We start from the raw sequence: 23,542 nt of genomic DNA on the forward strand, positions 1-23,542 counted from the left end.
CATGGTTTTGAACCAACTTATCTAAATCTAGTTCGGAGCCGCAAAATTTTATACGAAGTAAGTCTTCAGGGTGCCGATCGTTAATTTTATTTCTAGTATTTGATTTTATTAATTTCAAAGTGGAAAACGAAACTTCGCAACAATAAGTAGTTCCAAACATTGAAAAGAGTTTCCACATTTCGTTCTTTAATTTCGGATAAAAGTTGTCGTTCAGATTTTTCCAAAACTGTTGCCTTGTTTCACGAGGCAACAATAAATCACGTTGCATCTTTTCTAATTCGGATTTTAAATCTAAACTCACCCCAGAAGTATTACACCCAGTAGGGTCGTTATGAATTTCAATAATATGCTTAATTTTATAAAAGTCATGAAATCGGTTATGAAAATTAGTCTGCAATATATCAAGGATTGGTTGATATTCTTGCAGCCTTGCATGGTTAGAATATTTTTCTACAACAAAGCGTGTTCTTCTTAGCTCTTCAGCGCGCACATACAAAATACATGCGTAGCAGTCAACAGTCGTTGACCAAGTGATTTTTAAATTCACATTTATTTTCCACAATGTATAGAAAGCGCTTGACTAATACGTGTGAGCGAATCTGTGAGAGAGCAATAAAGTCGGCCGCCCGCGGGCTAGGTAAAGCGCTTCACTGATTTACATGGAGTATGCTTACATACATAAATAAATGTGTTTTTATCATCATCTTTTGGGGCTACACCCCTTTGAGATATTTGGCCTGGTGCACATGTGCCCTCCAAACATCTCGGTAATTTGCCAATTCTTTATACAAGGAGTGTTCCAAAGTAAAGAGGACTTTTTGAATCTAGCGCCCCCTGGTGGGTCCATCTATATGTCGACCGGTGCATTAGAATCTGCTATCTTTCTTTATTGTCCAATGAGAATTTCATGATATTTCATTGATTGGAAGTGAAGTTATTGCGTTGTAAGTGTCAGTATGTTTATGTTATCGGTGCGAAAATGAGCTTCGAACAAAGAGCCAACATTAAACTCTGTTTTAAAATTAGTAAAACTTTTACCGAAACATTTCAATTGTTGAAACAAGTTTATGGCGATGATTGCCGATACTGTAGCAGAGTGCACGAGTGGTTTCAACGTTTTCAAAGTGGTCGTGAGGACATAAATAACGATCAACATATCGACCAATCAAAATCCGTGATCACCGGAAATTCATCGAAATCATCAAAAATCAGCCGAAACCATCATTAAAATTAATGGAAATGGAATTGAACATCTAAAAAACATCGATTTATCGCATTGTTTGTTCCGCACAAATTGACTGACGACAAAAAATTGCTCAAAATCTAACATATGAAGGACGATTATTTGACCAAAAATCGCATTTCGCATTTACTATTAACCACTCCCCGTATTCACCTGACAAGGCACTGTGCGACTTCTACCTTTTCGGAAAAATGCATTTGCCCATGAAAGGAAAGCGTTATGTAGATGTAGAGGCCATTAAGGACGTAAAGGCTTGCACCGGCATACTGGCGGCCATAACGGCCAACGAAGAAGTAGGAGACTACTTTGAATAAAATAAATTGATTTTGCCGAAAAAACTATTTGTTCTGTTTTTTTTAAGTCCTGTTTACTTTGGAAGGCACCTTGTAGTTACGTATGCCAAGCTTCTTCACGTCTTCTATGAGTTCGGGATTGCACCGTGATCACGGTCTTCCCCTTAAAGTAAACAGGGCATTTTACGATCACTTTATTTTAAAAAATTTATCAGTAGACTAACGGTGTTGAATCGGATACGTATTCTATGTTTAGATAGCAAAACCTTTTTGAGGTCACATTCTTTTACGTTTTTTGAAATTACTAGGGCAATTTAGAATCTTGTGCATCTAAGGTTGCAAAATTATGCAATTGCGAATATTTACCATCAGCAATGAACGTTTTTTTTGCGGTTTCTGTGCAACCCTTGCAAAGACCATTTATTCACAGCTGATTGGTGAAGAAAAACATTATTTAAAAAAAAAGTTTTCGCACAAATTGGAAATTATGTCGAAAAAATTGTTAGAGAAAAATTAAATAATGCTTTAATTGATAAAGCTGCTGAAGAAATTATGGACATTGAAGGTAAGAAATATTTTTATGCGGAATTTCAGTTAATAACAATTTTCGGGTGTATGAATTAGCCCCCACTGAATTAACCCCCACCGGGCAAAATGACTTAAGCCCCACCAATTTTACAACAAAATTAAAAATGGCGGAAAGTGGGGCTAAAGTCATTTTCGTGGGGATTAATTCTTTTTTTTTTTTAGTGGGGATTCTGTCATGTAAGAACCCCCACGTTTGGTGGGGCTTAATTCATTTCGATTGGTGGGGATAAAAACATTTTCGTGGGGTTTAATTCATTTTTTTTTCGTGGGGATTCTGTCATGTAAGAACACCCACGTTTGGTGGGGCTTAATTCATTTTGATTGGTGGGGATAAAAGCATTTTCGTGGGGCTTAATTCATTTTAATTCCGTGATCTTGTATAAAAAGAAATCAAACAGTTAGCAACGTAATACTTTTCACAGAAGAATTATGAACACCGGGGTTTTGGACCGACCAGGGATATTTTTTTTCGAGCGCTCGATTGATGTTGTTTAGTTAATCAATAACAGAAATTGGTTTTTATGTTATTTTTATAAAAATATGAAAAACTTCACAATCACTTAACTTTAACAAAAATGGCAAGGCACAGCTGTTGTAAATTCGAATGGCCACTATTGATTCATGCACTGATCGTTTTCGAATTATCGATATTCACAATATACGAGTCTGAACGAGAATTGGTAAAAATGAGAAATACATAATAGGAAAATTTATAATTAATTATTATAGCAGAAAGAAGAAGAATTTTCGAGCGCTCGAAAAAAAATATCCCTGGTCGGTCCAAAACCCCGGTGTTCATAATTCTTCTGTGAAAAGTATTAAAATCACTAATAGTGCACATTTCGTAAAAGGAGAAACCATAATTTTGTAAATTATAAAATAATAGAAGGGAATTTTTCCTTTTACGAAAGGTTAAAATCACAGTGTACATTTCGTAAAAGGAGAAACCATAAGAGAGTTTGGCAAACAATTTTAATAAATTTAAATGCCCTTTTTGTCGTCAAGATGTTGACGAATATTTACATATTTTTATTTAGTTATTTTCTTTTTCTCGCATTTTCATATTTTCATTTAATTCTTTACCTTATTTTTTAAATATTACATACGTATGTATAATTGAATTTTTGTTAAAATTTTGATTTAAAAACTTGACGTTTAAAGCAAGCAAAATAAATTAAAAATGAAGTAAAGTGGGGCTAAAGTCATTTTCGTGGGGATTAATTCCTTTTTTTTTCGTGGGGATTCTGTCATGTAAGAACACCCACGTTTGGTGGAGCTTAATTCATTTTGATTGGTGGGGATAAAATCATTTTCGTGGGCTTTAATTCATTTTTTTTTTTCGTCGGGATTCTGTCATGTAAGAACACCCACGTTTGGTGGGGCTTAATTCATTTCGATTGGTGGGGATAAAATCATTTTCGTGGGGTTTAATTCATTTTTTTTTCGTGGGGATTCCGTCATTTTTGGTGGGGAAAGATTCACTAAGAAATTGGTGGGGCTTAAGTCATTTTGCCCGGTGGGGGTTAATTCAGTGGGGGCTAATTCATACACCCACAATTTTCTTCTAGAAATCGAAAGTGATGATGACGCAGTAGATACAGTTTTAGATGAATTGGCTGACAATATACATATCTATTGTTATGGAATGTCGACGAGGAGTTTACAGCACAATACATATGTCAGACATTTGGCGCAATAATATTTTGACAATACTAGACGAAAACCGATTCCGCCAAATGTTAAGAGCAGATAGAGACCAATATAAGATGCTGGTTGATTTAATAAAAAACGATGGGGAATTCAATAAAGCGCACTCATGTAAGCAATTTTCTGTCGAATTGCAATTAGCAATCTCACTGTTTCGATTGGGTTCGTCGGGAGAAAACGCAGCATATAGAAAAATAGAAATAATTTTTGGAACGGGAGATGGCGAAACTAAATCGATAATAACAAAAAAATCATTAGAGATTTGTTACCGTTTTTTTGTTAAAAATGTATGCAGAAGGTGCGCCAATTCACAATAGCCGTGCATAATAGTCATTCACAATAAATTGACCGAATCAGCCAGATTCTGCAATGGGTGCTCTCGTGCACTTGTATATTTCGGTATAGTATTTTTGCAATCTGCAATCTTGCAAGAGCAAGCGAATACCCCTAATGTGTTTTTGTTTGACAGATTTTACATGAACGAAAAACAAGTTTTTGGGCGAAAACCAGTGTCTCCCACGAAAACATTTTTATTGCCTGTCCGAACATAGTATTAGAGTAGAGTATTGTTTTAGGCTTTTGAAAGAAGGATTTTGAAGCCTTAATCAGCGTCTGTCTAACAAAAAAAACTATAAATTATGCCAGAATATATAATTTACATATGTATTTATAAAGCTGCCACACGGTATACAAATCAAGAAGTAATATATATAATAGGATAAGAATTTGCACTAATAATTCCTGTTAAATATGCCACCTCATGATCAAAATTTGTCCAACTTCAAACAAAACTGATCAAGCTCCTAGGTACCAAATAAATGGATCCCAATAACTATAGTTTACTTTTGACAGAAAATATCGGTCAATGTGTGAGATATGCAATTGAAATTCAGACAGAATCCTTTCCAATGGCAATTCTCTATATCAGAAATGGGTGGAATCGGGTCAATATTTCCATAATATAAATATTATATTTTCGAAATTCCAGGTGACTTTAAGCCACATACATCGGCCAATATTTGCTTTATCTCAATGAAAATTGTAGATCACTCATAACAGTGTATCTTTGCACCTAAAATAGATACAATTGCGCGAAAACTTGACTTATCCCCCAAATAACTGTTACCAGTGTTTTCGAACATCCGGCTGACTTTGCTCCATATGATTGTTGATTGTATGTGAGTTACCGTTTTACTTCTTCAAAATTTGCGTGGCTTCTAAATTTTATATACTTAACATCGAAGATATTTTGTAAAAATTCACTTTTGTTCGAACCACCTCATGAAACTTGTAGGTAGGTAGCAGAGCTGCAACGATCACAATTTTTTCAATCATACCCGATCATTGACTCAGATCTTTTGTGACGGAAAACTTTGCTTCAACAAAAATGAATGATCGTAAGCGAGCGTGCTCAAAGCGAACATTCAGTTCCAATCACTGTTGCTTGTTTCGTCATGATTTTTCTCGATCGAAAGCCTTGTGTGAGCAGCAAAGCATATTCGAGAATGCTGCTTGCATTCCGATCGATCACAATCATACCGGGTGGTTCCTGCCAGCAGCGCAGTCGCTGAGCGTTCTTTTTCTTTAGCTGGAAATATTATAACTGAAAAAAGAAATAGGCTCGGACCATGTTCAGTTGAAAGCTTATTTTTTTTTAATTCATTTTATAAAAGTTTTAGCGATTAAGATTGAAACCAGAAAATAAACCTTTTTTTAATTTTAAGTTTTTGTGGATCTCAATGAAGAAGTGATTAAAATTAGAAATATGTGTTTCCTAAGCAATACCTTTGTTTATTAATTTTAAGCATTAATTGAATTTTAGTTTTAGGCGTTAAAAATGAAGAAATATATGCAGTAATGTTTTGGTTAATTTTATGCATCGCAACATTTGCCAATTCGCCAAGTACTCTGGTGGCTTTATTCATTGCGAGTACTGCCGTATTTTTAATTCAAGCAAAACTGCGATGTATTTTGAAGTATTTTTCTCTGTTTTTCTGATAAATCAGTGTTTTCTGGTTCCAACTTCATTGCGGCTCTATTTTTAGCTACTACCTTCGGAGATATCCATTTGCGTTTAGAAGGTACTGTCAGGCGACCAGCTCAGGATCTGACATCAGACACTACAAACAACATAACACCCAACAACAAATGGACTGTTTATTTGATTTTTTAAAATTTTACAGAAATTATCTTTTTATAATTTTTTTTCCTCTGTATCCTACGCGCGAGTATCGACTGGGAAATGGGTGTCGCTGCTCACATTATCATGATTTTAAGCCGGCTCCTGTCAGAGTCATTACAGGCGGCTTTTGGCGAAGGCTGAGCTATTTTCCCCATCATCCACATAAATTGAACTGCTTTAAATGCATTCTCAAAACAAGGTGAATGGATAATACAATGGTCATTGCTAATGCGGTACCTGGCGGTAGGTATAAAGCGACTGAGAGACTGCGACATCAGTCCAAACGTCGATGGGAAATGAGGCTGCATCCACCGGAGGACACAGCGATCATAAAAACTGTGTCGTCAGCGGCCACACCCCCATTGCAACGGCAGCAACTTGTGGCGGTTGTATTACTACTGGCAAACCCAGCTTTACAGCACACAGGGTGCCACAGTCCATGAGGACTCCGATCAAGAAAGCGCTGTAAATATAAAAGCAGAAAAGGAAGAAAAACTTCTTCGATCTCCTGAGCAGGCGCTTTGGGGGTTCCAACTCTGGACACAAGAGAGAGCCCCGGAAGAAAGCAAGCAAGGAGGGGTTAAAGGCAAATGCGAGGTACAAGGCGGCATAAGCAACCGTCTCGAAGGCAAGCCAACCCTGAAAGAAGAAGAGGTGAAACGGCTGGCTTGGGCCGAGCACACTTCGCCACTTGTAATCGGTGGCGGTTGACAGAGAAAAAGATTCAATGCAAAGACGTAGCCGGGAAGCCAAACATGCCAAAAATGAATATTTACTCATTGAATCCTGTGATGGGCACTCCCGACATCAATCAGTGAGGTGAGTCTCTATTCAATTATATTTTGTAAATTAGTATAGTAGTAGCTAAGCGAGATGAGGAATCTACTTACATACCTACTTCCAGAAACATTCTAGACAAAACACTATGCACAAGTAGAGATACATTGTTAGAAAACTGGAATGTACGTTCTCTGACCATAGGTACATCTACTTCTCTATTAGATCGGAAGCAAAGATCAGAAAAGAGGTTAGGAGAAATCCCAGAAATACAACCAGGGATCTCTACAGGCAGATACTATTAGGCAAGAGACTTGGACCTTGCGTGTATAACTCACATGAAGAGCTTAAAAAGAGTGTGACTGTATTTACGAATGCTTTAAATTTCACTACATATGGCCTACTCTGCGACTCAAGGACAAAGCAAAGCCTCCATAGTGGAACAAGGAGCTTGGGTCTTGCAGATGAAAAGTACGGGAATACTTTAACTGGAGCAAACTAGCAGAAAGCGAAGATTGTTAGAACGAATATAAAGATCTTCTAAGGGACTACAAAAGTTGGTGCGCAAGACAAAACGAGAAACAAACAAAAACTTCTATTTACATATGTGCCATGGCTAAAAGCGATTTTTAAGAGATGCATGAAGTTCAGACTTGTGCCAGACTTATAGAGAGAGGCTAGAATAGTTTTTTTACTGAAAGCAGGTAGAAGCAAATCAAAACAGTTTGGGCCTATAAGCTTAATTTCCCTCCTGGTGAAAACGCTAGAGAAAATCTTGTACACGCATATTAAGGCCACAACGCCAACTAGAAGCTTGTCCAAGGCACAGCACGCATACACGAAGGCAGATAAGTAGACTACACTCCATACACATACTATAAGAATTAAGGTTAAGAGGTAATCCGCAAGTTGAAGTGCTATCTCTGCTTTTATGGACATTAGTGGTGAATAAACTGCTAAGGAACTTGGACGGCAAAGCCACTTAGATAATAGCATATGCGATGACATTGACATTTTACTCTCAATACAGTCTCAAAATGGGCATCGCAAGCGGGTCCGGGATGGAACCAAGAGAAAACGGATTTGCCTGTGTTCACAAGAAAACACAAAATTTATTTATGGAGGTTCCCTTCGATACTCTCTCTTAAGGTAGGAAGATGCTCTCTCCCTCTCTCATGCACTGGTGCTTATTTTACTCTACGGTGCAGTAGTATGGTGGACGGTCGTACGAAAATCCACCTACCGGAAGCCAATGGAAAGGTTTCAGAAGCTCGGTGCGCTGGGCATAACCTACCATCTATAGAATTCTACGCTAAAAATGCAAAGCAAAATAGGCGGGAAGACTACTGGCTGCAGGAGAATTTACATATATATAGAACATTCGGGCATAGCTCGGTGGTTCGGCGGTCGGGCAAAACCGACTACATAAACCCACTTTTCAACTGGGAAAGAAGGTTCAAAGTAAACATAGCAAAAGAACTAGTAACTGAAATCCATCGGGTCTATGCGTGGCTTATTGGTCCACCAGATTAACCTAACCGAACCTATATTTTGTCTTCTATATATGTACATACATTTTTTTTCTCAAATTCTTTATTTACAATCTGTCTGTATTCAAGACAATAAGCAAATGTTCTAAAATATACACAACTTTGTACTGTTGGACCCCAGTGGGCACAAAAGTAATATTTTATTCTATACTTAGCTTAAGCTAGTGAAAAAAAAAGAAAAAATTAATGATTATTTATTTCCTGTACGGGAGGTCTAGAATATGAAATCGTTTCAGTCGAAACGTTTCATCTGTTTCATCCAATAACGCAATAGCTAAAGGGTTGGAATGATTGCTCAGCCTTTCAAGATATCTAGAACTAAATTTCCTAATTTCGTCTTTGACACTTGGTATATTTAGGTCGTTGTTAATTGTGATATTTGAAACAAACCAAGGAGCATCGAGAATCTTCCTGAGGGTTAAGTTCTGATAACGCTGCAGTATTTCAATATTTGAGTTGCTGCAAGAGCCCCAAAGCTGGATTCCATACGTCCAGACCGGCTATAGTATGGCTTTATAAAGTAAAATTTTGTTTTCAAAACTCAATTCAGATTCGGGTCCAATAAGCCAGTACATTTTATTAGTCTTTACTTTAAGCTCTTTTCGTTTTGCCTTAACGTGATTTTTCCATGTTAATCTTCTATCAAGATGGAGGCCTAAGTACTTCACTGTATTGCTGTTAGGAATCTCTTCATTGTTCATAATAATACTTGGACAGGAGTCTTTTTTCATTGTAAATGTGATATGTATAGATTTATCTGTATTAATGGCCATATTCCATTTTTTAAACCATACCTCAGTAATTCGTACCTGATCCTGAATCATTTTCGACGCTTCGATCCTAGAACTGCTTGCTGCAAGCATTGCAGTGTCATCCGCATGGGTGGCGACTAAGACATTTTCAAGGACAGGCAAATCTGAGGTATATATTGTATACAGGATCGCTCCAAGAACGCTTCCCTGTGGAATTCCAGCACTAATAGGATATATTTTCGAATATTCGTCTATCACTCTTACGTAAAAGTGTCTATGTAGAATGTAGTTTTTCAGAACAAGGAAAAACGGAGCAGGGAGCACTTTTTTTAGTTTATAAATCAACCCAATATGCCAGACTCGATCAAAAGCTTGTTGAATATCTAAAAACACTGCGGAACAGTAATCTTTACTTTCCAGCGTATTACTAATAAAACGAACAATGCGATGGCATTGTTCAGAAGTACCGTGTTTGTGACAAAATCCGAATTGATGCTGCGGAATAATGGAATTTTTCTCTAAAACTGGTAACAGTCGTCGCAAAAGGATTTTCTTAAATAATTTGGAGAAAGTTACCAGTAAGCTTATCGGTCTGTACGACTTCAGCATGCTTTCAGGTTTGCCTGGTTCATACATATATTCTAAAAATACATTTAGCCATTATAAGAGTGTGCACTAGAAAATATGTAACTCTTAACACACAAATTACAAATACGTGCAATATAGTACATACAAATATGTTCATGTATACATTATTTTATTTTGTTAGGGTAGGAATTCAGCTGGAGGATGGAGTCATGTGTAGAAGTTCACGCAAGTGAGGAAAGTTTTCTGATCGCCATTCACTTGGGAGTGGCCAGAAACGATTCTTTTACATATGACTCAAGCAGCTCACGACTTCCGGTCTTTGACCAAGTATCCTCTGGGTAGCCTAAGAACATCCGTTTGAAGGCGAGCTAAAGTGAGAAGGCGAAACATCCCCTGCATAGGGTTGTGCGCTGGGTTTGGGACCCGCCACGTAAAAAAACACCCCCCATGAAAAGTAGCAATCAGCCTCGGATGAGAGAACCCCCTTTTGATGACGACCATGGCAAACGAATAAAGGACTACGATTTGAGGGCATGCATCTGGAATGTCCGGTCCCTTAATTGGGAAGGTGCCGCTGCCCAGCTGGTTGAAAAAGGAAAAGGAAAAATAAAGGCTGACATCACAGCCGTCCAAGAAATGCGATGGACGGGACAAGGACAGATACGAGTAGGTCCTTATGGCATTTACTACAGTGGCCATATAAAGGAGCGCAAGTTTGGTGTGGGATTTGTGGTGGGAGAGAGACTCCGTTGCCGAGTACTATCATTCACTCCGGTGAATGAACCTCTAGCCACAATCCGCATCAAAGCGAGGTTCTTCAACATATCGCTGATTTGCGCCCACGCCTCAACGGAAGAGAAGGACGATGTGACCAAAAATGCCTGTTATCAGTGCTTGGAGAGCACGTATGAGAGATGCCCCCGCCACGATGTCAAAATCGTGCTTGGCGACTTTAACGCCAGTGTGGGCAAAGAAGGTATCTTTGGCACTACGGTCGGTAAATTCAGACTCCACGAGGAAACATCCCCAAATGGGTTAAGACTGATCGACTTCGCCGGAGCCCGAAATATGGTTATCTGTAGTACTAGATTCCAGCATAAGAAGATACATCAAGCTACCTGGCTGTTTCCGGATCGAAAAACTACCAACCAGATCGATCATGTTGTGATAGACGGAAAACACATCTCCAGTGTTTTAGATGTGCGTGTGCTCCGAGGTCCTAACATGGACTCGGAACACTATCTTGTTGCAGCCAAGATTCGCACCCGCCTCTGTGCAGCAAAAAACGCACGCCAGGAAGGAAGGTTCGACGTTGAGAAGCTGTAATCACAACAGACAACCGAACGATTTTCTACTCGGCTTTCACTCCTGCTCTCTGAGAGCACTCGTCAAGAATTCGGTATAAGGGAACTGTGGGACGGCATTTCAAACTCCTTACGTACAGCTGCAACCGAAACCACTGGTTTTCGGAAAGTGCAAAAGAACTGCTGCTACGACGAGGAGTGCCGTGTCGCAGCGGAGAGAAAACAGGCTGCTTACCTCGCAACGTTACGATCGACCACAACACGTGCGGGATGGGATAGATACCGAGAGTTGAAGAGGGAAGCGAGACGCATCTGCAGACAGAAAAAGAAAGAGGCCGAAATGCGTGAGTACGAAGAGCTTGATAAGCTGGCCGACAGAGGTAATGCTCGAAAATTCTACGAAAAATTGCGGCAGCTTACGGAAGGTTTCAAGACCGGAGCATTATCTTGTAGAACCCCTAAAATGTGATATAGTCACCGATGCCCAGAGCATAGTTAAATTATGGAGGGAACACTTCTCCAGCCTGCTGAATGGCAGTGAACGTACAACGCCGGGAGAAGGCGCACCCGATTCCCCAATCGATGAAGATGGAGCAGACGTTCCATTACCCGACCACGAAGAAGTTCGAATAGCAGTTGCCCGCCTGAAGAACAACAAAGCGGCAGGGGCCGACGGATTGCCGGCCGAGCTATTCAAACACGGCGGCGAAGAACTTTGTAAAATATGGTCGGACGAAAGCATGCCCAACAATTGGAATTTAAGTGTGCTATGCCCAATCCATAAAAAAGGAGACCCCACAATCTGCGCCAACTACCGTGGGATAAGCCTCCTCAACATCGCGTACAAGGTTCTATCGAGCGTATTGTGTGAAAGATTAAAACCCACCGTCAACAAACTGATTGGACCTTATCAGTGTGGCTTTAGACCTGGTAAATCAACAACTGACCAGATATTTACCATGCGCCAAATCTTGGAAAATACCCGTGAAAGGAGAATCGACACTCACCACCTATTCTTCGATTTCAAAGCTGCTTTCGACAGCACGAAAAGGAGCTGCCTCTATGCCGCGGTGTCTGAACTTGGTATCCCCACAAAACTAATACGGCTGTGTAAACTGACGTTGAGCAATACCAAAAGCTCCGTCAGGATCGGGAAGGACCTCTCCGAGCCGTTCAATACCAAATGAGGTTTCAGACAAGGCGACTCACTATCGTGCGACTTCTTCAATCTGCTGCTGGAGAAAATTATTCGAGCTGCAGAACTTAATCGAGCAGGTACAATCTTTTATTAGAGTGTACAGCTGCTGGCGTATACCGATGATATTGATATCATCGGCCTCAACACACGCGCCGTTAGTTCTGCTTTCTCCAGACTGAACAAGGAAGCAACGCAAATGGGTCTGGCAGTGAACGAGGGCAAGACGAAATATCTCCTGTTATCAAACAAACAGTCGTCGCACTCGCGACTTGGCTCTCACGTCACTGTTGACAGTCATAACTTTGAAGTTGTAGATAACTTCGTCTATTTAGGAACCAGCATTAACACCACCAACAATGTCAGCCTGGAAATCCAACGCAGGATTACTCTTGCCAACAGGTGCTACTTCGGACTGAGTAGGCAATTGAAAAGTAAAGTCCTCTCGACGAACAAAAGCCAAGCTCTATAAGTCACTCATAATTCCCGTCCTTCTCTATGGTGCAGAGGCTTTGACGATGTCAACAATGGATGAGTCGACGGTACGAGTTTTCGAAAAAAGGTTCTGCGAAAGATTTATGGTCCTTTGCGCATTGGCCACGGCGAATATCGCATTCGATGGAACGATGAGCTGTACGAGATATTCGACGACATTGACATAATTCTGCGAATTAAAAAACAGCGGCTATGCTGGCTAGGTCATGTTGTCCGGATGGACGAAAACATTCCAGCTCTGAAAGTATTTGACGCAGTACCCGCCGGGGGAAGCAGAGGAAGAGGAAGACATCCACTCCCTTGGAAGGATCAAGTGGAGAAGGATCTGGCTTCGTTTGGAATATCCAATTGGCGACTGGCGCGCGGTTGTTAACTCGGCTATAATGGCGTAAACGGTGTCTACGCCAATTAAGAAGAGAAAGAAAAAATAGGTATTCAGCTCTTTAGTAATTTCTCAAGAACAAAAGTACATTATTTCGTCAAGTAATTTTGACAGCTGGTTACGTATTGTAGAGAACGTACATTTATAGAGAAGGTTCATGGGGTGCCGATTGTCAAAATGTTCCTCATTTCCTCAATTTCACCAATATTTAACATGAAGGGGTCGAAAATAGCAGAATTGAGCATTTTCGTTGTTAAATGAGTGTTTAATCCAAACAAATACTCCTCTGCATTACTCCCACAAATTACAAAAAGTAATAGAGGCGTAATGTAGAGGAGTATAAACCGCCCCAACTTCACGCAACAGGCGAAAAAGGAGGAATGAAGGAGACGATTTTCCCGCGCTTTCACCACAAAGGTAATATTATCCCGCCAACATACAGAAGCGAACACAAATGAAATTAAGCGAATCACAAGTGAAACGATATACAAGTGAAGTACACAGTGAATACAGAAAAACACAAGTGAACACTAAGAAAAACAAAATTCACAGAAATTAAGCAAGTGGACAATTATTACATCAATTTAATATTACAAACCCAAGCAGATACAGCGGTGACAATCCCTATTCAAGTGGACAAACACTGGAGAAACCACCAAATCGGCACATTCGATAAACAACAACAACTCAGGATTTAAAGCAGCAGCAGGTTACAATCATTTAATAAATTAACATAGATTTACATATTTATATCTACTAATAACACATTTAACCATCATTGGTTGCACACATTCACACACCCATATATTTATAATTATATTAAACTCAATTAAACTCGAACATTTATAACGTTAAAACTAAAACGAAATATCTTTTAATAAAACGCAATCGGCCCCATACGTCGACATACCCCGACATTTTTGGTCCTATCGAGCCGCGATAATTAAAAGAAAAAGACTTCGTGGGAATTTTAACAACAATATCATCGTTGGAATTCCACAACCCAACCTGAAGGTTTTAAAAGAGTGCACCCAACAAACAAAAACTCTACACGCTGAAGCAACAAATACCCCAGCAAGTAAATAAAAACAAAAACAAACCGAAATTAACAAACCGGAAAAAATTTGTAAGTGCGACCCATATATTTCTAAATATATTATAATAATACAATATAAAGTGCAAATCAAAAAATTGTTAAAAAACACCCAATTGCCAAATTGTGTCCTTAAACCGACTTAAGCACAATTTATTTGTTTTATTGGGTTAACAAAAATTTGATCTGCACTATTTAATTATATGTATATACACATATTTACATATACTTACCCAAGAGAAGAAGTGCAATAATAAAATATATGCATATAATTTGCCGTCGGCTATTGCATTCTTCTCGTTGAACTCAAATTATATATATAAATAAATATACACCCGCCATTACATACCTACATACGAATAGCGCACCCATTCCTTTATATTTGTTGGTGACAAAATTTGTTGGCGAACAGCGCGTCAAAAGACAATTACCCAGTAGGAAATTAAAAAGGTGACCCAGTAGGAAAAAGTGCAAAACCCTGCAAAATATTATTTATCGAATTTTTTGTTACGATTCATCGGAAATTTAATAATTTCATAAATTTAACCATCGGACTCGGACACCATCGAAATAAAAACAATAAAATTAATTTGAAATTAAATAAATAAATCACTATACAAAAAGTTTTTAAAGTTTGTTTTCTTAAATTTTCGTAACTCTACGCGATTTATTTTTCTCATTCAACCCAAATATTAAATATATCTTACCCAAAGATGGAAATGGAAGATTTCAAAATCACAACAACGGATTTAATTGAATTCGTGGAAGACCATCTTCAGACCCAAAGTGAAGATGAGTCGGTCTATACCCTCGAAATTAAAAGGGTCGAACTAAATTCGCTTTACGAAAAAGCAAAGCACTCATACGATGCGATCAGAAGAATTTCCCGCGAAAGTCATGAAACCATCGATTTCTTTAAAGTGAAAGAAAAATACCAAAAAAGTTACAGAATGTACCTCTCTTGCTTAGCTTCCATCAACGAAGATGTAGATGCGCGTAAAACACAAGTGTCAACCCAACCCATTAAGGAAAGGACTTCAGAAGCCACAATGATGGATTTCGCTCCTGCAGTTCACCTTCCACCATGCGACACCGACATCTTTTACGGAGATTACACAACTTGGCCCACCTTTCGGGATATGTTTACAGCCCTGTATATCCGTAACCCAAGAATTAGTAACGTGGAAAGACTCTTTCACCTTACTCAGAAGACCCGAGGAGAAGCAAGAGAGGTTATTCAAAACGCACCCTTAACAAATGATGGTTTCATACTTGCCTGGAAAAATTTAGTCGACCAGTACGAAAATAAGAGGTTGCAGGTAAACACCCAATTAAAGACCCTTTTTAACCTACCCCAAGTAACTCAGGAAACCGGTTGTGCTATAAAAAGCTTACAACGTTCGGTTAATAACGTTTTAACCAATTTAAACAACCTTGAGATTGACACACAAAGCTGGGATCCGATATTAATATATCTTTGTAGTTCCAAACTACCTAAACAAACTCTCGAAATGTTTGAATATACCCTAGCAGACAATTCAGATATACCGACGTGGTCAAATTTCGACAATTTTTTAACCCACAAATACAAAACCCTCGAATCTGTTGGAAATTTCAAAGCTTCAGTAGCAAAATTACCCCCATTCCACACCGGTGCAGTTAAAAGAACAGATGAAAAGAAATACAACACTTTTCATGCAAACGTGGCTGAAACGCCAATTGCTAGACCCTCTAATACCCAAAGAAATAATAATTTCAACTTTACTCAACATAATATAGATACAGAAAGCTGTAAGCTCTGTAAAAAGCAGCACCCTATTCGAGAATGTCCCAAATTTCTCGCAATGAATGTGGAGTCACGTATCTCCACAATCAAAAAATATGGTTATTGCTATAACTGCTTGGCCATATCACACAGCTACAAGAACTGTGTGAGTAAATTCTCGTGTCGTAAGTGTCACAAAAAACACAATACTCTGATACACAGAGAATCCAGCTTTCGACCTGAATCCACTCCGGAAATACCAAACGTCACTAGTTCGAACCATGAAAACGCTTCAAGTACCGCACTACCCACTCAAAGCACAAATACAAATCGGCAAGCCTACACTACAACTATACAGTCCACTATATCATCAACCCAAGACCCACCCAACCCAAGTAGGAAGCAGATATTACTCGGTACTGCAATGGTTCAAATAGAACATAATGGCCAGCGATATTCCGCGAGAGCCCTTATTGATTCAGGATCGGAAGCCACATTTATATCTCGAAGACTTCAGAGAAGCTTGCATATACCCACCCACTCTGTATCAGCCCAAGTGACCGGACTAAATAATGCAGTTTCAGCAACACCAACGAGTATTTGTGAAATCACGCTTTGCTCACCCTTAAACACAAATTATAAGCTATCAGCACAGGCATTTATACTAAATAGCCTAACTGATAATTTACCCTCATACCCCATAGATCCAAAGCAGTGTCTTAAAAATCTTGGATTCACTTTAGCCGACACCCAATTTCACAAACCCAGACCCGTGGATATACTAATCGGTAGTGATATCTATCCAAGTATTTTACTCAATGGAGTAAAGAGAAACGTACTAGGTTCACTCTTAGCTCAAGAGACAGAATTCGGATGGATATTGTCCGGACCCATAACCCAACCCTCCCAAAATTCCACCATAGTATCATTTCACAATAAAGTGAATCCCGAGAGTCTTCTCACACGTTTTTGGGAGGTGGAGGAAATCCCAAAGGAATCCGTAGTTTCCAAATCGGACCAAATTTGTGAGGAAATTTTCCAAAAAACTACCCGTCGTAATCCAGATGGGCGCTATATAGTAACCCTACCCTTCAAAGAACCCGACAATATTGATATCGGACAATCTAGACATATAGCGTTGGCCCAATTCCTCAGAAATGAACGAGCTTTACTTAAAAAACCCGAAGTGAAAGCAGAATACGACAAAGCAATCATGGAATATTTGGAACTCGGACAAATGAAGAAAGTAGAGTATGACCCTTCTGGTAAAGCGACCCAATATTACTTACCACACCACGCGGTCATTAAACCCGACCGTATAACCACGAAATTGCGTGTGGTATTTAACGCATCTTGCCCCACGTTAAATCACAAAAGCTTGAATGACGTCTTACATATCGGGCCTACTTTACAGAAAGACCTTGTTATTCTGATAACAAATTGGCGACTCTTCCAATTCGTTTTTAACGCGGATATTCAGAAAATGTACCGGCAAATACTCGTAGACCCTAAACACACTCGGTTCCAAAGGATATTATTTAGGAAGTCCCCGGAAGACACAATAGAAGACTTCGAATTGCAAACAGTCACGTTCGGCATAAATTGTGCACCGTATCTAGCAATCCGGACCCTCATGAAACTTGCCGATGATATAGAAGAAACCCACCCATTAGCAGCCAAAATACTTCGCCAGGAAATGTATGTAGACGATGTTTTAGCCGGAACACATGACCTGACCACGGCAAAGTCAGCACGAGATGAACTCATTTCCGCTCTGAAGACCCCAGGATTCGCTCTGCGAAAATGGACCTCCAATGACCCACACATTCTGAAAGGACTTCCACAGGATCATCTTTTGGAGACAGAAACACTCAACCTTTCGGAACCCGAGAACACCAAAACCCTGGGCATTCGATGGAACTCCAAAAAGGATTCATTTTTCTTCCTCGTCAACCCAATGGAGAAAAAACCCGCATACACCAAACGAGAAGTTTTATCAGCCATAGCAAAATTGTTTGACCCAGCCGGTTGGCTTAGTCCAATAATAATCACGGCAAAAATAATTATGCAACAAATATGGCTGGATAAAACTGACTGGGATGAAAGCCTGAAACCCCTCACCCTTCATCGATGGAACAGCTTCGTAAAGGATTACGACAACATCAACAAAATTGAAATACCCAGGTGGACCCATTTTAACCCAACAGCCACCATTGAATTCCACGGTTTCTCTGATGCTTCAGAAAAAGCATATGCCGCGACACTTTATATAAGGGTTTCAGTTGGAGACAAAATATGGACAACTCTCTTAGTGTCAAAAACAAGAGTTGCTCCCATTAAAACCGTATCCCTACCCAGATTGGAACTCTGCGGAGCGGTTCTACTGGCTAACCTTTTTAACTCTACCCTACCCCAACTACACCTAACCCAATATAAAAATTATTTTTGGACTGACTCAACCATAGTTCTTGCTTGGTTAAACAAACCACCCTGTTCATGGACCACTTTCGTTTCACATCGAGTAGCTGCAATCACCGAGAAAGTGGGAGTCGATAATTGGAACCATGTGGAAAGCCAAGACAATCCCGCAGACTTGGCAAGCCGAGGTTGTACACCCACCGATCTATTAAATTGCAACCTCTGGTGGCATGGACCCCAATGGCTACAACATGAAAAGGAGCATTTCCCAGCAACGGAGAAAATATACAACACCACCGTGGAGTTCAAACCCGTTAAGACGTTTGCGATAACCACCCAAGAGGATATACTCGAAAGATTTTCCTCATTCCCCAGAGCTATTCGCGTTATCGCTTACCTATTCAGGTTTTGCGCAAATGCCTTACCAAGGAGACGAGAAACTGATTACGCAAACCACGAAATAACCCCGGAAGAGTTCAAAACAACCCGAATGAAGTTAATTATTCACACCCAAAAAACACATTTCCGAGAAGAATATGATGCATTGACCCGTAAAACCCAAATACATAAGAAAAGTTCATTATTGACTTTAAATCCATTCATTGACCCTAAAGGAGTTATGCGAAGTGACGGAAGATTAACCAATTCCGCAGCGCTATCATATAATGAGCGCCACCCTATCCTATTACCCTATAATAGTCGTATAACAAAATTACTAACTCAATTTACCCATTTAGCAACGTTACACGGCGGAAATCAGCTAGTTCTCCGACTCCTAAGGACAGAATTCTGGATACCCAAAGCAAAGATGCTGATTAAAACAATCATTCATCAATGCAAAACGTGCATCATACACAACAAGGCTCAACAAACCCAAATAATGGCAGCTCTTCCAAATGAACGAACCATCCTAACCCGGCCGTTTGCTAACACTGGTATCGATTTCGCTGGACCCTATGACATCAAAAACTACACTGGGAGAGCATGTCTAATCACCAAAGGATATATATGTGTATTTGTATGCTTCTCAACTAAAGCAATACATCTCGAACCCGTTAGCGATCTCACTACACAAGCCTTCCTAGCAGCATTCTCTCGTTTCTTCTCGAGGCGTGGATGCCCCGCCAATCTTTATTCCGACAACGGAACAAACTTTATAGGAGCTTCACAGTTGCTAGTTAAAGATCGGCGTGAATTCTTACATACACTTCGAACTCAAATTGCATCTCTCCATAGCCATCAAAATATCTCATGGCACTTCAACCCACCAGGAGCTCCACATATGGGTGGATTATGGGAAGCAGGCGTAAAAAGTCTAAAAACCCACCTAAAAAAGATCGCAAAACTACAAAAATTCACGTTCGAAGAATTTGCTACCCTATTGACCCGCATTGAAAGCTGTTTAAACTCTCGACCCATAAGCCCCATAAGTGATGACTCAACAAGCTTGGAACCTCTAACTCCAGGACACTTCCTTATAGGTACCCCATTGCTAACCCCTGCCGAACCCAATTTAGAGGATGCAAATTTAAGCATCGTTAACAGATGGCAGAAACTAAAAATACTCTACCAGCACATTTGCAAGAGATGGAAAGAAGAGTACCTCAAGGAACTACACAAGCGATATAAATGGAAATACCCACATCGTAATGTTGAAGTTAACGACTTAGTCGTTATAAGAAACGACAATACTTCACCCAACGAATGGAAGCTCGGTCGAATCCAAAAGGTCTTCCCCGGCTTAGACCATAAAACACGAGTGGTTGAAATCCGAACTGCTCAAGGCACAGTAACCCGCCCCATCACAAAAATTGTGATATTAAATACAGAATAACATACAAGTTTTCTCTTCTTTTTTAGTGAAATGGCCCCAACAATCACCAACTCACCCAAACCTCGTTCTATGAGCCCAACAATCACCAACTCACCCAAACCTCGTCGCATGAGCTCAGCAATTAGCATCCGGTCCCGTAGCGCAACCCGCAGCATTACACCGATTTCGGAAGACGAAACGATGTCCCGACGCATTCAACGTTTCAAGTCGACCCTTCCCACTATTCGTGAAGAAAAGGAATGTGATGATCGCACAACACGGAAAACGATCTCACATCGAAGAAAACACACATCATCCCGTCATGTCGCTTGCGGAATATGCAAGAAAGACCACCGTCTAGTGACTTGCGCTACGTACTCGGCATATAACATAAACAAAAAATACGAAGCAGTAATCAAATACAACTACTGCGTTAATTGCTTAGCCAGGTCGCACAAGACAGGAGGATGCACCAGCAAAAATAGATGTTCCGTTTGTCATGGGAAACATCATTCATCCCTACACGGACATCCGAGGCTATACCCGACCAACGATGCCAATGTTGTGGAGAAACATCCACTTGCAATAGAGACCCGACTACCATCCTTACTGGCTAAGCAGACCCTAGTACCCACGTTGAAGATACGATTAAGATGCGATGGTGAATGGCATAAAGTTCGAGCCATTTTAAACCCTACCCTCAAAATCACGAATATAGCAGCTGAACTCGTCAAACACTTAAAACTGCCAATTACATACCTCAACACGTATCGTATTTGTAGCATACAAATCAGCTCAAATAATGACACAAAGTTTTCTCTGGAATGTAACGCAGTCATCACCCACAAGCTACCCAAAAAACCCTATGAGCGAGATCTAAGCGACGATGTGCAAATGCGCTTTGAACACTTAGTTCTCGCTGACCCTCAATTCCACAGCAACAGGGAGATAACGTTGGAGATTGGAGCAGATGTGTACCCTCAAATCATCAGAAATGGACTATTCAAACCCGATAATGGTACGGTGGTAGCGCAGAATACAGCATTTGGCTGGACCCTTACTGGCACCATCTAACCATAAGTATATTGCTGATAAATACTCAAAAAAAATCTCAATTTTTTCAATACCCAATCAGTTACCCTATTAATACTCAATTATTTCGCAGATTCTGCAAGGTGGCCGGGATGTTTAATCCAAACAAATACTCCTCTGCATTACTCCCACAAATTACAAAAAGTAATAGAGGCGTAATGTAGAGGAGTATAAACCGCCCCAACTTCACGCAACAGGCGAAAAAGGAGGAATGAAGGAGACGATTTTCCCGCGCTTTCACCACAAAGGTAATATTATCCCGCCAACATACAGAAGCGAACACAAATGAAATTAAGCGAATCACAAGTGAAACGATATACAAGTGAAGTACACAGTGAATACAGAAAAACACAAGTGAACACTAAGAAAAACAAAATTCACAGAAATTAAGCAAGTGGACAATTATTACATCAATTTAATATTACAAACCCAAGCAGATACAGCGGTGACAATCCCTATTCAAGTGGACAAACACTGGAGAAACCACCAAATCGGCACATTCGATAAACAACAACAACTCAGGATTTAAAGCAGCAGCAGGTTACAATCATTTAATAAATTAACATAGATTTACATATTTATATCTACTAATAACACATTTAACCATCATTGGTTGCACACATTCACACACCCATATATTTATAATTATATTAAACTCAATTAAACTCGAACATTTATAACGTTAAAACTAAAACGAAATATCTTTTAATAAAACGCAATCGGCCCCATACGTCGACATACCCCGACAATGAGAAAGGTGATGCTAATTTCAATGTTTACAAATGTACGCTTACAGATTCGCGTATTTACAAAGCGCAAAGGACTATGGATATCATTTATATGTAGATGTTATAAAAGATATATGTATTTGATATCAATTTGATCTATTTAATGATGAATTCCATTAAATCTGTTGAAATGTATAATAAAGTCATATATGTATAATTACCTAAATATTACAAATAATATAATTATAATTAATATAGGTTTGTTATTTGTTTGCTTTGGGCATTAAAGGTTTTGATAACGTTTTAAAAGACCATGCCGTCGCACAGATTCACATAAGCATGTGAAAAGATTTAAAAAAACCATACGCATAATTTTCACATATTCACATATATATGTAATTTTGTGTGCACGTAAGCAAATTTGAAAGAATCGTTCGCATAATTTTTGTAAATTTGTCTACACACAACTTTGCGTGTAAATATATACACCCATTGTTTCATACAAAAACTCCGTTGTCACAGGCAACCAATGGCCAAACCACAGAACTTAAAGCATAAAGAAGGTGCAAATTGAATTCTGTATGATGTTCGATTTGACTGCTAACATAGCTTATAGGATTGTAGTAAGGAATTCACCATTCTGGCTGCCATTTAGCAGAAATGAGCCCATTTTCTGGCAGAAATACATATATGCAAAACGACTAAATTCATGCGAGAATAAATAAAGAGAACTGCTTTAAAAAAAAATATGCAAAGTCACACAGAGAATGTAAAAAAGCATTCTCTGAGTCACATATGCGTGATTATTTTGTATTTTATGAACCATTGTTTTCCGAAAATGGTAAAAAGTTTATTTTTTTACAAAATCGGGAAAAATTAGATAAAAATAATTTTAATTTTTAAATAAATTAATATTTCAAGTAAATCATATATATTTCGACTATACAAAGTGAAGATGCGCTTCATAATGAATGAACTTCATTTCTTCATAGAAAACACATGTCAACACAAAATTTGACCATAATTTTGAAGGATTAAATTTCCGTGTTTTAGGTCGTAATTAGACGAAAAAAAATATAGCCCATGAAAAAGTTTGTTTTTTTATTCAGGAAACCGCTTTAAGGATATTTTTTAAAATATGTGGTTTTAATTTTTAATTGAAAATGAAATCACTTAAAAAACATTTTTAATATTTTTATTAAATTTTACCATCCAAATAACAAAAAAGTAAAAAATAATTTAAAAGTACACACTTTTATTTTTATACTCTCGCAACAAAGTGCTAAGGAGAGTATTATAGTTGTTTGTAAGTCCTAAAACTTAAAGAGTCAAATATAGGGTTATATATACCAAAGTGATAAGGGTGACGAGTAGAGTTGAAATCCGGATGTCTGTCTGTCCGTCCGTCCGTCTGTCCGTGCAAGCTGTAACTTGAGTAAAAATTGAGATATCATACAAAGGTTATGTTGAAAATCACTAAAAGTGCGTTAACCGACTAACAAAAAACGTCAGAAACACTAAATTTTACGGAAGAAATGGCAGAAGGAAGCTGCACCCAGGCTTTTTTTTTAAATTTA

The 23,542-nt window shown here is 39.0% G+C and overlaps 2 protein-coding genes across 18 annotated transcripts in view; one reads left to right on the forward strand and one right to left on the reverse strand.

Moving 5' to 3' along the window:
• Positions 1-23,542, reverse strand: part of LOC105225669 (protein sneaky) — a 392,025-nt gene that overhangs the window by 347,848 nt on the left and 20,635 nt on the right. The gene's annotated exons all lie outside the window — the stretch shown is intronic.
• Positions 20,109-22,067, forward strand: LOC125776344 (uncharacterized). The gene is made up of 2 exons (XM_049448095.1): positions 20,109-21,225; positions 21,311-22,067. The coding sequence occupies exon 1, from the start codon at positions 20,197-20,199 to the stop codon at positions 21,217-21,219; it is 1,023 nt and encodes a 340-aa protein (XP_049304052.1). The 5' UTR covers positions 20,109-20,196; the 3' UTR covers positions 21,220-21,225; positions 21,311-22,067.

The sequence above is a fragment of the Bactrocera dorsalis genome, chromosome 2, assembly GCF_023373825.1.
Source record: "Bactrocera dorsalis isolate Fly_Bdor chromosome 2, ASM2337382v1, whole genome shotgun sequence".
NCBI classification, from domain to species: Eukaryota; Metazoa; Arthropoda; class Insecta; order Diptera; family Tephritidae; genus Bactrocera; species Bactrocera dorsalis.